The 12740-nt window shown below is 39.6% G+C and overlaps 1 protein-coding gene across 1 annotated transcript in view; it reads left to right on the plus strand.

The window, feature by feature from the left end:
• The first annotated feature begins 3353 nt into the window (after window positions 1-3353).
• The window catches only part of LOC132899574 (cAMP-specific 3',5'-cyclic phosphodiesterase 4C-like), a 198340-nt gene continuing 188953 nt past the window's right edge, over window positions 3354-12740 (plus strand). The window contains exons 1-2 of the mRNA XM_060941587.1: window positions 3354-3529; window positions 8424-8474. Of these exons, the coding sequence (XP_060797570.1) occupies window positions 8445-8474 (30 nt within the window). The 5' untranslated portion in view covers window positions 3354-3529; window positions 8424-8444. The remainder of the gene's footprint in view (window positions 3530-8423; window positions 8475-12740) is intronic.

Consider the following 12740-nt stretch of genomic DNA (forward strand, 5'->3'; position numbering starts at 1 on the left):
GCTTTCAGTTTACTTTTTATTTACTTGTCAGAGATATACTTAATAAAGTTATACAGTGGTGCTTGAAAGTTTGTGAACCCTTTAGAATTTTCTATATTTATGCATAAATATGACCTAAAATATCATCAGATTTTCACACAAGTCTTAAAAATAGATAAAGAGAACCCAGTTAAACAAATGAGACAAAAATATTATACTTGGCCATTTATTTATTGAGGAAAATGATCCAATATTACATATCTGTGAGTGGCATAAGTATGTGAACCTTTACTTTCAGTATCTGGTGTGACCCCCTTGTGCAGCAATAACTGCAACTAAACGTTTCCGGTAACTGTTGATCAGTCCTGCACACCGGCTTGGAGGAATTTTAGCCCGTTCCTCCATACAGAACAGCTTCAGCTCTGGGATGTTGGTGGGTTTCCTCACATGAACTACTCGTCTCAGGTCCTTCCACAAAATTTTGATTGGATTAAGGTCAGGACTTTGACTTGGCCATTCCAAAACATTAACTTTATTCTTCTTTAACCATTCTTTGGTAGAACGACTTGTGTGCTTAGGGTTGTTGTCTTGCTGCATGACCCACCTTCTCTTGAGATTCAGTTCATTGACAGATGTCCTGACGTTTTCCTTTAGAATTCGCTGGTATAATTCAGAATTTATTCTTCCATCAATGATGGCAAGCCGTCCTGGCCCAGATGCAGCAAAACAGGCCCAAACCATGATACTACCACCACCATGTTTCACAGATAGGATAAGGTTCTTATGCTGGAATGCAGTGTTTTCCTTTCTCCAAACATAACGCTTCTCATTTAAACCAAAAAGTTCTATTTTGGTCTCATCCATCCACAAAACATTTTTTCCAATAGCCTTCTGGCTTGTCCATGTGATCTTTAGCAAACTGCAGATAAGCAGCAATGTTCTTTTTGGAGAGCAGTGGCTTTCTCCTTGCAACTCTGCCATGCACACCATTGTTGTTCAGTGTTCTCCTGATGGTGGACTCATGAACATTAACATTAGCCAATGTGAGAAAGGCCTTCAGTTGCTTAGAAGTTACCCTGGGGTCCTTTGTGACCTTGCCGACTATTACACGCCTTGCTCTTGGAGTGATCTTTGTTAATCGACCACTCCTGGGGAGGGTAACAATGGCCTTGAATTTCCTCCATTTGTACACAATCTGTCTGACTGTGGATTGGTGGAGTCCAAACTCTTTAGAGATGGTTTTGTAACCTTTTCCAGCCTGGTGAGCATCAACAACGCTTTTTCTGAGGTCCTCAGAAATCTCCTTTGTTTGTGCTATGATACACTTCCACAAACATGTGTTGTGAAGATCAGACTTTGATAGATCCCTGTTCTTTAAATAAAACAGGGTGCCCACTCACACCTGATTGTCATCCCATTGATTGAAAATACCTGACTCTAATTTCACCTTCAAATTAACTGCTAATCCTAGAGGTTCACATACTTTTGCCACTCACAGATATGTAATATTGGATCATTTTCCTCAATAAATAAATGACCAAGTATAATATTTTTGTCTCATTTGTTTAACTGGGTTCTCTTTATCTACTTTTAGGACTTGTGTGAAAATCTGATGATGTTTTAGGTCATTTTTGCAGAAATATTGAAAATTCTAAAGGGTTCACAAACTTTCAAGCACCACTGTATGTCTGTGGTTCCATATAAGTTTTTTTTCCTCCTGAGTGGGATATTTATTTATTTATTTATTTATTTATTTTTCTTTAGAGCTTGGATGTCAGTTTCACTTGTCATTGCCATGTTTTTATACTTTGGCATTTAATACAATGTTGCTTCAATTTTTGATTTTTAAAGAAAACGAATATGTTCTTAATCCTGAGTATCTGTTGTTATTTTGTGAATTCTTACCTTTTTAACTTTATTGTAACTTCAGGTGCAAAACATTTAATTGTCTACTGGTAGTGTGCATGAGGTAAGGGTTAGGACTAGAAAACTAATAGTATACCTAGAAGGGTCATTGCAGTATACTTCAAAACTAAAAAGTGGATGAGATGTACATAACCAGTAACCAATAGTATATTTCCAGTATGCTATGAAATATACTTTTACAAACTAAAAAGTGGATTAGAAGTGTGTAACGAGTAAACCAATAGTATATTTCCAGTATACTACAAAGTATACTTTGGTAAACTAAAAAGTGGACTAGAAGTATAAAACAAGTAAAGTATATTTCCAGTCTACTATGAAGTATGTTTTTGTAAACTAAAGAGTGGACTACAAGTATAGAACTAGTAAACTATTAGTATATAAGTTTACTTGTGGTATACTTGCAGTACAAAATAAAAAATACTAGTTGTATACTCAAAGTTTACTTTTCTTAGACTTAAAGTATACTTTTTATTAACTATTAGTGGGTCAATTTAGTCCCAAGAAATATTAGATTAGTTTACTTACAAGTATACTGTAAGTACATTGATATCAGTATACTTGGTATACAAAAGCATACTTAAGGAAATATACTTTAACTTTTCTTAAGTCTACTTAATAAAATGAACTTGAAGTATACTTCTTTTTGATAAGGGAGCAGCAGTGTAATGAATAATATCATGCATGTACAGTACAGGTCAAGGTCAAGAGCTTCAACTAATGTTCACATCTAACATTAGGGATAGGGGGAAATGTGATGTCAGTGCATTTGCCTGTTGCATGGTTGTTGTTTCCAGATGGGCTGGGATGAGTATTTCAGAAACTGCAGATCTCCTTGGATTTTCACACCACCCAGTCTCTGGAGTTTACACAGAATGGGGTGGGGGCAAAAACGAAACAGTAAGTCGCAGTTCTGCAGGTAGAAACCACTTTCTGATGAGAGAAGTCAGAGGAGAATGGCAAGACTGGTTTAAGCTGACAGGAAGGCTACAGTAACTCTAGTAACTACTTGTTACGAACATGGTGAGCAGAAAAGCATCGCAGAATTCACAATGCACCAGATGTTGAGGCAGATGAGCTACAACAGCAGACAACCACATCTGGTTCCTGTTAAGAAAAAAAATCTAAGGCAACTGTATGCGCAGGCTCACTCAAACAAGACAGTTGGAAGAGTGGAGGGGGGAAAACAAGCACTCAGAAAGAGAGTACTCAAGAGTACATTTCCTTAATTTCTTATTAGTAATGAAGTATCTGAACAGATTACTGTCATGGTGAGGTGTTGAACACAACTTCAAGCTTCCTAAATGACGGAACCTAAAAAGAAATCAAAGTTACAGAAGTGAAACTTGTAGCTGCCAAGGAGCGCGTGTCCTTTGTTTACATCTGGAGTTACTCATTTCCTGCCACGTGACCTCACCAGTGTCATTTGCGGTGAACTTTTGCTTCAGAGTTTGAAGTTTGACAGCAAGGGAGCCGTCGTGAATTACACTGCAGCCAGCAGTAATGCGCCAGTGTGCTGTTCACTCCGTGTGCCTTCCAGAGAGTCTGACTAGACATTACTACCTCTAAACGAACCAACAAATTGCCACACTGCTTTCTTCACTTCAAAAAACTTGGAAGCTTTTAAGTAAGTTCTCAAAGTTTTTTTTTTTTTTAATTCTCTTGAATGTTATGTCTCTAGCCTTAAGGAAATGTTACAGATCTCTGAAAGCTGATTGACTAATCATCTTGCACTTAGATAGATAACATTAAAAATGCATTTCCTTTCGGTTTGAAGTGCAAGAAAGCATGAGGCTGATGTTAGAAACTTAGCGTCTCATTGCATTCCAGAGTCTAACTCTCATCTTCATTCATTCCGGTTTTCGAGGTCTTGTTGTGCTAAATTTGAAATCCAGCAACTTTCTGTGGTTTAATCCTCTGGAGAAATCTTACATGTTCTTTGTACAACTCTACACCAGAAGATTAACATTTCCCTCTCAAAGAAAGGTTCTATGTAGAACCTCTTTGGGAAAGCTGGAACATTACCATCTGAAGAACACTTGAGTGATATTTAGCAAAAATCAGTTCTAATGCAACATCTGGAATGCATGTGGTGCATAACTTTGCTAGTATGAACATGTTCGTTTTCAGTGTTTAGTGTGCAAGTAGAACCCCTTGAGAAACCTGGAGCTGCTATGGGAGAGCAGGAAGACTTGGGATAAGTTTTCAGCTTTTGTAGATTGTGTGAAATTCTTTGCATGTAGCATCACATTCATATTGCATGACAGAGGATTTATGGTACTATACCCTCTTACCACAACATTAGTTTCTCAGCTTGTCTCAAATACTGGTCTTCAGACTTCACTTTTTCTTTTTCTGTCATTTTTTTTTTCAGGCAAACATGAGACACTGGACATTGTGTTGGGAGACTTGGGATATAGCGGGGAGACGTAGAACAAAACTAAAATACCTCGGCCTACGTGCTTAATTTTTATTTATTGTCAAAAACTGTAACATATGAACAGTATGAAGACACAATGCTGGTACAGCGAGAGAAAAATGTCACTTTAACCAAAACCTGACAAGACAAAACAGTTTCATTTCAAGAAGGAATGAAATAAGCTTAATCTTCATGCAGGGACACACCCACATTTTTACCAAACATTTTAAACAATTTTATATTTGAAAACCACAAGAAAAAAAAACTGCAACATGATAAACTGTCCCAACTCTCCCCATCTGGATATTTGGGGAAAAAAAAATCCTTAAATCCCCCCCCCAGAATTTATGTTAAATAAATAATACTAGATCTGATAACTCTAGGCTATATTTTTTAATTCCTAACAAATCCTGAATTCACCAGCGTTACACCTGAATTACACCATAGAATGGAGGTGAAGGCTAGGGTTGCCACCTGTGTCTGACAAAAATCCTGGACATTTCGACCATCCAATCGACCTTTTTGCTTGTAAGCAACGGCGCCCTTCGCACATCTAACCCAAGACAAAAATCGCCCTTCTATGCTGAAATTGTATTGCTCTAATTAGTAAAAATGACGCTTTTGCTAGTTATTTGTTTAGTTAATTGCTTTACATAATATAGCAGGTCTTCATTATTTTGGTTTATTTCCAACAGTTTTTGGTTGTGGACACCTGGGGGCAGTAGTGGGCACAGGTAAAAGGGGAATACATACTGTAATTAAATTCTGTTTGTTTGCTTATGTGGAATAAAAATAAATAATCTAATTTTTCATTGTATCTAAGAATACCTGAATGTAACAATGTAAGGTGTAGTGTCAAACAGTTTACCTGATTGCTTAGAGTGTGGTGTGTGCTTTGCTTGTGCTTGCCTGTGCCTCTGCTGCTCTTGGCTAAACAAATACATAGGAGGACATGTAACTGATATAACTGGGCACATACAGGAGTATGTACTACACTACACTATTTCATTTAATTCACCAAAACCTTACCTAATCTTCCATTTATATTTGGTGTTTTTCTTTGCTGCTGCTATGAGTCCTGGCTGATTTTCAATGAATGTCTTGAACTCAGTACAGGACAACTGAAAGTTTAGCCTGACTTGAAGCTCAGCCTTCACCATTGCAACAGAGAGTCTGTTTCTTTTATCAGTCCAAGCATCCTCCATTGCCCCTTTTCCACCAAAGCAGTTCCAGGGCTGGTTCGGGGCCAGTGCTTAGTTTGGAACCGGGTTTTCTGTTTCCACTGACAAAGAACTGGCTCTGGGGCCAGAAAAACCGGTTCCAGGCTAGCACCAACTCTGCTGGGCCAGAGGAAAGAACCGCTTACGTCAGCGGGGGGGCGGAGTTGTTAAGACCAACAACAATAAAAAAGACCGCGAAAGATCGCCATTTTTAGGCGATGAGAAGCAGCAGCTCTACAAACGCGAAGTCATCCATTATTATTATTATTGTTGTTGTTGTTGCTGCTGCTCCTTCCGTGTTGTTTTTGCTTTGATATTCGCGCCAAGGTTTATGCAAACGTAGCGCCGTAACTGACGTATACAGCGACGTAAGTGACGTATACAGCGACGTAATGACGTATTCAGCGACGTAATGACGTGGCTCCGCTTAGCACGGCGAGCTTGGAAAAGCAAACTGGTTCTCAGCTGGCTCGCAAGTTGAAATACACATTTTGCCCATTATGTACAAAAAAACGGGACATTCAGTGTCCCGGATTTTTTTTTTTTTTTCCGGGACAGACCATGAAAATCCGGGACAATCAGGAAAAACCGGGACAGGTGGCAACACTAGTGAAGGCAAAGTAGAAAATGCAAGGTTTTGGTGAACAAAAATATCTAACTGCACAGACCTTACTGGGGGGGCATGGTGGTGTAGTGGTTAGCACTGTCGCCTCACAGCAAGAAGGTTCTGGGTTCAAGCCCAGTGGCTGATGGGGGCCTTTCTGTGTGGAGTTTGCATGTTCTCCCTGTGTCTGCGTGGGTTTCCTCCCACAGTCCAAAGACATGCAGGTGGCTCTAAATTGACTGTAGGTGTGAATGGTTGTTTGTCTCTATATGTCAGCCCTGCCATGACTTGTCCAGGGTGTACCCCACCTCTCACCCATAGTCAGCTGGGATAGGCTCCAGCTTGCCTGCGACCCTACACAGGATAAGTGGTTATGGATAATGGATGGACAAACCTCACTGCAGTGCCCAGCTTCATGGTTCCAAAAGAAGTGGATTACGCAAAGGGGCAACTTCTGATGTCATCTAAAACCTGATTGCTTGAAATTGATTTATGGGACTGCAATCTGTCCTGGGCGGCACAGTGGTGTAGTGGTTCACACTGTCGCCTCACAGTAAGAAGGTCCTGGGTTCGAGCCCAGTGGCCGGCGAGGGCCTTTCTGTGTGGAGTTTGCATGTTCTCCCTGTGTCTGTGTGGGTTTCCTCCGGGTGCTCCAGTTTCCCCCAAAGACATGCAGGTTAGGTTAATTGGTGGCTCTAAATTGACCGTAGGTGTGAATGTGAGTGTGAATGGTTGTTTGTTTCCATGTCAGCCCTGCGATAACCTGGTGACTTATCCAGGGTATACCCTGCTTCTCGCCCATAGTCAGCTGGGATAGGCTCCAGCTTGCCTGCGACCCTGTAGAACAGGATAAGCGGCTACAGATAATGGATGGATGAATGGACAATCTGTCCTAAGTCTCCCCTAACATCCTCATTAAAAAAAAAATTCAAACACAACCGTTAGAAATGCATAATGTGCATAATTTCCTTGCTGTTAATAATATAGTTGGTGTTTGGTGTGCAATAAGTGCTGCTTAAAGTTACTTGCTTGCAAACTTATTTTTGGTATTTGTATCAAAATTGAAGTTCAAACCAAAAAAAAAAAAAGATTCCGTGAACACTTTCTATTTTCTCCAAGCCAAATATCAGCACCTTTCCCTCATCGAAAAGTAATGATGTGTCTGTTTAATGGAGGACCATTGAGGATTCAAAGACAATATAAAAGGTTCCAAGTCACTGCATATAATTTAGAAGACACTGGGATTTAGGAGCTGGAAACAGGTCAAGCACTTATTCATTCATGTCTTAATTGAACCTTGATTAGCACAGCATTGAGTATTCAAAATCTTTCACGTTGCATTGTCAGTCTCACTGGAGTGCTCTGCTTTTCATTATTGTCTGTCTGCTGAGAGAAGTGCTCGTCTGCTGCATGTGTTTCCTCTTGAATATTTATCTCACCTCATTATCTCTAGCCGCTTTATCCTGTTCTACAGGGTTGCAGGCAAGCTGGAGCCTATCCCAGCTGACTACGGGCGAAAGGCGGGGTACACCCTGGACAAGTCGCCAGGTCATCACAGGGCTGACACATAGACACAGACAACCATTCACACTCACATTCACACCTACGGTCAGTTTAGAGTCACCAGTTAACCTAACCTGCATGTCTTCGGACTGTGGGGGAAACCGGAGCACCCCCACGCGGACACGGGGAGAACATGCAAACTCCATACAGAAAGGCCCTCGCCAGCCACGGGGCTCGAACCCAGGACCTTCTTGCTGTGATGCGACAGCGCTAACCACTACACCACCGTGCCGCCCCTCTTGAATATTTATTTATTTATTTATTTATTTAATCTGAGCAAGGGGGATGCTTGATTTGGATTCCTATCATGTTTCTACTAAACATACGTATAGTTGATGTCACCTTTCACCTTCTGAAGAAGTCGTAGCCTGTACTGTTATGTCTCAGCTCTCTTTATTACTCCCTGCAATAGTATTAAAGTGCGTCAAAGTGCAGGACACTTCAAACAAACTCATGAGTGTACTTTATTACACCCAGTGATAAGTGATAACAGTTTAAGGCACTGTTTCTTACAAATGTCCATATTATGAAGGAGGTATTCATACACATTTTTCTTTCTTTGTTCCCATAAATGTTGTTTTGATGTAAGCTTGCTGGGTTTTGCTTGTATTTTTCTACTCTGAGGATGTTGAAATTTGACCTCTGTCAAGTGATCTGGGTGTTGATCATGGTTATTCATGTAATTCACACCCTGCATTTGTTTTTCTTATTTCAGATAACATAGAGGAGGAATTCCATGTCAATGTCTTCTCGTCTGCCAACAGAGGTAACCCACATCCTACAATTCATTAATCCATTTGTAAATCATATGAATCATTTTCAATCATACGAATCGCCCATGATTTAAATAAAGCGATTGGCCTTTGATTTATTTCTTACACCCCCAATTCCAAAAAAAAGTCAGGACGCTATGTAAACTGTAAATAAAGACAGAATGTGAAGATTTGCAAATCATGGAAACCCTGTATTTCATTGAAAATGGTACAAAGACAGCATATCAAATGTTGAAACTGAGATGTTCTTTTTTTTTTAAAAAATAGATGCTCATTTTGAATTTGATGTCATCAACATGTTTCAGAAAAGTTGGAACAGGGGTAACAAAAGACTGAAAAAAATTGTGTAATGCTAAAAAAAAAGTAATTAGGTTAATTGGCAACAGGTCAGTAATATGATTGGGTATAAAAAGAGAATCCCAGAGAGGCGGAGTCTCTCAGAAGTAAAGATGGGGAGGGGTTCGCCGCTCTGTGAAAGACAAACAGTGCAACAATTTAAGAATAACGTTCCTCAGTGTAAAATTGCAAAGAATTTGAGGATCACATCATCTATGGTACATAATATTATTAAAAGATTCAAAGAATCTGGAGAAATCTCTGTATGCAAGAGACAAGGCTGAAAACTGGCATTGGATGCCTGTGATCTTCAGGCCCTCAGGAGTCATTGCATTAAAAGCAGACACGTGTCTGTAGTGGAAATCACTGTATGGGCTCAGGAACACTTCAGAAAGCCATCGTCTGTGAAAACAGTTCATTACTGCAGCCACAAATGCAAATTAAAACCAGATATAAAAAATATCCAGAAACACCGCCGCCTTCTCTGGGCCCGAGCTCTTTTACGATGGACTGAGGCGAAGTGGAAAATTGTCCTGAGGTCTGACGAATCAAAAGTAGAAATTCTTTTTTGAAATCATGGACACCACGTCCTCTAGGCTAAAGAGCAGAGGGACCATCCGGCTTGTTAACAGTGCAAAGTTCAAAAGCCGGCATCCATGATGGTATGAGGGTGCATTAGTGCACATGACATGGGTAGCTTGTACATCTGGGAAGGCATCATTAATGCTGAATGATATATACACGTTTCAGAGCAATATGCTGCCATCCAGACAAAAGCTTTTTCAAGGAAGGCCATCCTTCTTTCAGCAAGACAATGCCAAACCATTCTCTGCACGTATTAAAACTGCATGGCTCTGCAGTAAAAGAGTCCGGGTGCTAAACTGGCCTGCCTGCAGTCCAGACCTGTCTCCCATTTAAAACATTTGGCACATTATGAAGCACAAAATATGACAAAGCAGACCCTGAACTGTTGAGCAATTGAAGTTGTACTGTATATCAGGTAAGAATGGGACAAAATTTCTCCTTCAAAACTACAGCAATTGGTCTCCTAAATTTCCAAACATTTACAGAGTGTTGTTAAAAGTAGAGGTGATACAACACAGTGGTAAACATGCCCCGTTCCAGCTTGTCTGAAACGTATTGCTGACATCAAATTCAAAATGAGCATGTATTTTTCAAAAAACAATAAAATTTCTCAGTTTCAACATTTGATATTTTATCTATGTACTATTTTCAATGAAATATAGGGTTTCCACGAGTTGCAAATGATCACATTTTGTTTTTATTTCCAGTTTACACTGTGTCACAACTTTTTGGGAAATGGGGTTGTATTCAGTGAAGAATAAACTTATTGTATTGCTCATTTGAGATGGTGATCATCGTCGTCATCTGGGTCATATCTTAATCAGCAAAGTGACCCAGTGGAATCGATACGCACATGAAGCACGTAGTGGGACTTTGCCCATGTAAACGAATACAGTACTACCTAAAATCAAAAGCCAACTGTAAAGTAAGGAATGATTATTTTATGAGTTGAAAGAGCTACTTTTTCTTTCAGATATGTACTGTATGCCTATAGGTTGCTGTAATTGTAGGTGGAGGGAGTCATCCTGTCATAACGGCTTATCTTACACACGTTAAGTACCTACACACACAAAATCACGTTCGCCATTCCAAGCCCAGTACAGAGTACATGCAGCAATCTATTAAACTTATTGCATTGTAGGAATTAATTAACATGGCATTAACACCTCAAGAAAATATGCCATGTTGTCAGGCAAGTCGACACTTAATAAGTAATGATTGCAGAATTTATGAAATTCTGTTAACTGATGAATTATGCAGTGTAAATCCTTGGGCAGATTCTCAGGTCTGCCTTACAACTTTGCTTTCGTCTTAGTAACATATTGGAAAATTGTCAGGGTGTCAGTAAGTTTAACGGAGCAGATTGGTTTCTGGCATTTCCTCCGAAGTCTTCAGGACTTGTGAGTTGAAATGAGTCATATGTATGTGACCTAAACATGCAGATACAGTACAAGAACAGTCTCACTCGTTACACATTGAATATCATAAGATGTCAAAGGTCTCAAGTAAGCAGCCAACACCTACTTGTACTTTTTAGGTGTTACGTAAATGGAGATATAGGTTACTAATTTTTATTTGATTACACAGTCAGCTAGAGAGGTTGTGCGAGGGGAGAGATATTTAAGTTGTCTCAACAAAACATTTAGTCTGTGAGGTTTGACTGATGTTCTTTCATTATGATAAGTAACAAAACCAATGAAACAGTGTACAGTCATGGCCAAAAGTGTTGGCACCCCAGATTTTTTTTCCAGAAAATGAAGCATATCTCCCAGAAAATTATTGCATTTACACATGTTTTGTTATATACATGTTTATTTCCTTTGTGTGCATTGGATTAAAACCAAAAGAAAAAGGAAAAAAAGCAAAATTGATATAATTTCATACAAAACTCAAGAAATGGGTTGGACAAAATTGTTGGCACCCTCAACTTAATATTTGGTTGCACACCCTTTGGAAAAAATAACTGGAATCAATCGCTTTCTATAACCATCAACAAGCTTCTTACACATCTCAACTGGAATTTTGGACCACTCTTCTTTTGCAAATTGCTCCAGTTCTCTCATATTTGAAGGGTGCCTTATCCCAACAGCAATTTTAAGATCTCTCCACAGGTGTTCAGTGGGATTCAGATCAGGACTTATTGCTGGCCACTTTAGAACCCTCCAGTGCTTTCTTTCCATCCATTTCTGGGTGCTTTTTGAGGTATGTTTGGGGTCATTGTCCTGCTGGAAGACCCATGACCTAGGATGCAAACCCAGCTTTCTGACACTGCGCCCTACGTTGTGACCCAAAATCCCTTGATAATCTTCAGATTTCATGATACCTTGCACACAGTCAAGGCATCCAGTGCCAGAGGCAGCAAAACAACCCCAAAACATCTTTGAACCTCCACCATATTTGACTGTAGGTATTGTGTTCTTTTCTTTGTAGGCCTCATTCTGTTTTCGGTAAACAATAGAATGATGTGTTTTGCCAAAAAGCTCTATCTTGGTCTCATCTGTCCACAAGACGGTTTCCCAGAAGGATTTTGGCTTATTCACGTACATTTTGGCAAACTGCAGTCTAGCTTTTTTATGTCTCTGTGTCAGCAGTGGGGTCCTCCTTGGTCTTCTGCCATAGCGTTTCATTTCATTCAAATGTCGACGGATAGTTCGCACTGACACTGATGCACCCCAAGTCTGCAGGAGAACTTGAATACATTTGGAACTTGATTGGGGCTGCTTATCCACCATTTGGACAATCCTGCATTGCAACCTTGCATCAATTTTTCTCTTTCGTCCTCGTCCAGGGAGATGAGCTACAGTGCCATGGGTTTGGAACTTCTTGATGATGTTGTGCACCGTGGACAAAGGAACACAAAGATCTCTTGAGATGGCCTTGTAACCTTGAGACTGTTGATATTTCTCCAAAATTCTGGTTCTCAAGTCCTCAGACAGCTCTCTTCTCCTCTTTCTGTCCTCCGTGTTTAGTGTGGCACACACAGACACACAATGCAAAGATTGAGTCAACTTCTCTCCTTTTTATTTGGTTTCAGGTGTGATTCTTATATTGCCCACACCTGTTACTTGCCACAGGTGAGTTTAAACGAGCATCACAGGCTTGAAACTAAATAATTTACCCACAATTTTGAAAAGGTGCCAATAATTTTGTTCGGCCCACTTTTGGAGTTTTGTGTGAAATTATGCAAATTATTATTTTTCTCTGGTTTTTTTTTTGTATTGTTTCAATACACACAAAGGAAATAAACATGTGTTTAAAAAAACATGAGTAATTGCAATCATTTTCTGGGAGAAATACTTCATTTTCTGGAAAAAAAAAATCTGGGGTGCCAACACTTT

Source organism: Neoarius graeffei, chromosome 15 (assembly GCF_027579695.1).
Source record: "Neoarius graeffei isolate fNeoGra1 chromosome 15, fNeoGra1.pri, whole genome shotgun sequence".
NCBI classification, from domain to species: domain Eukaryota; kingdom Metazoa; phylum Chordata; class Actinopteri; order Siluriformes; family Ariidae; genus Neoarius; species Neoarius graeffei.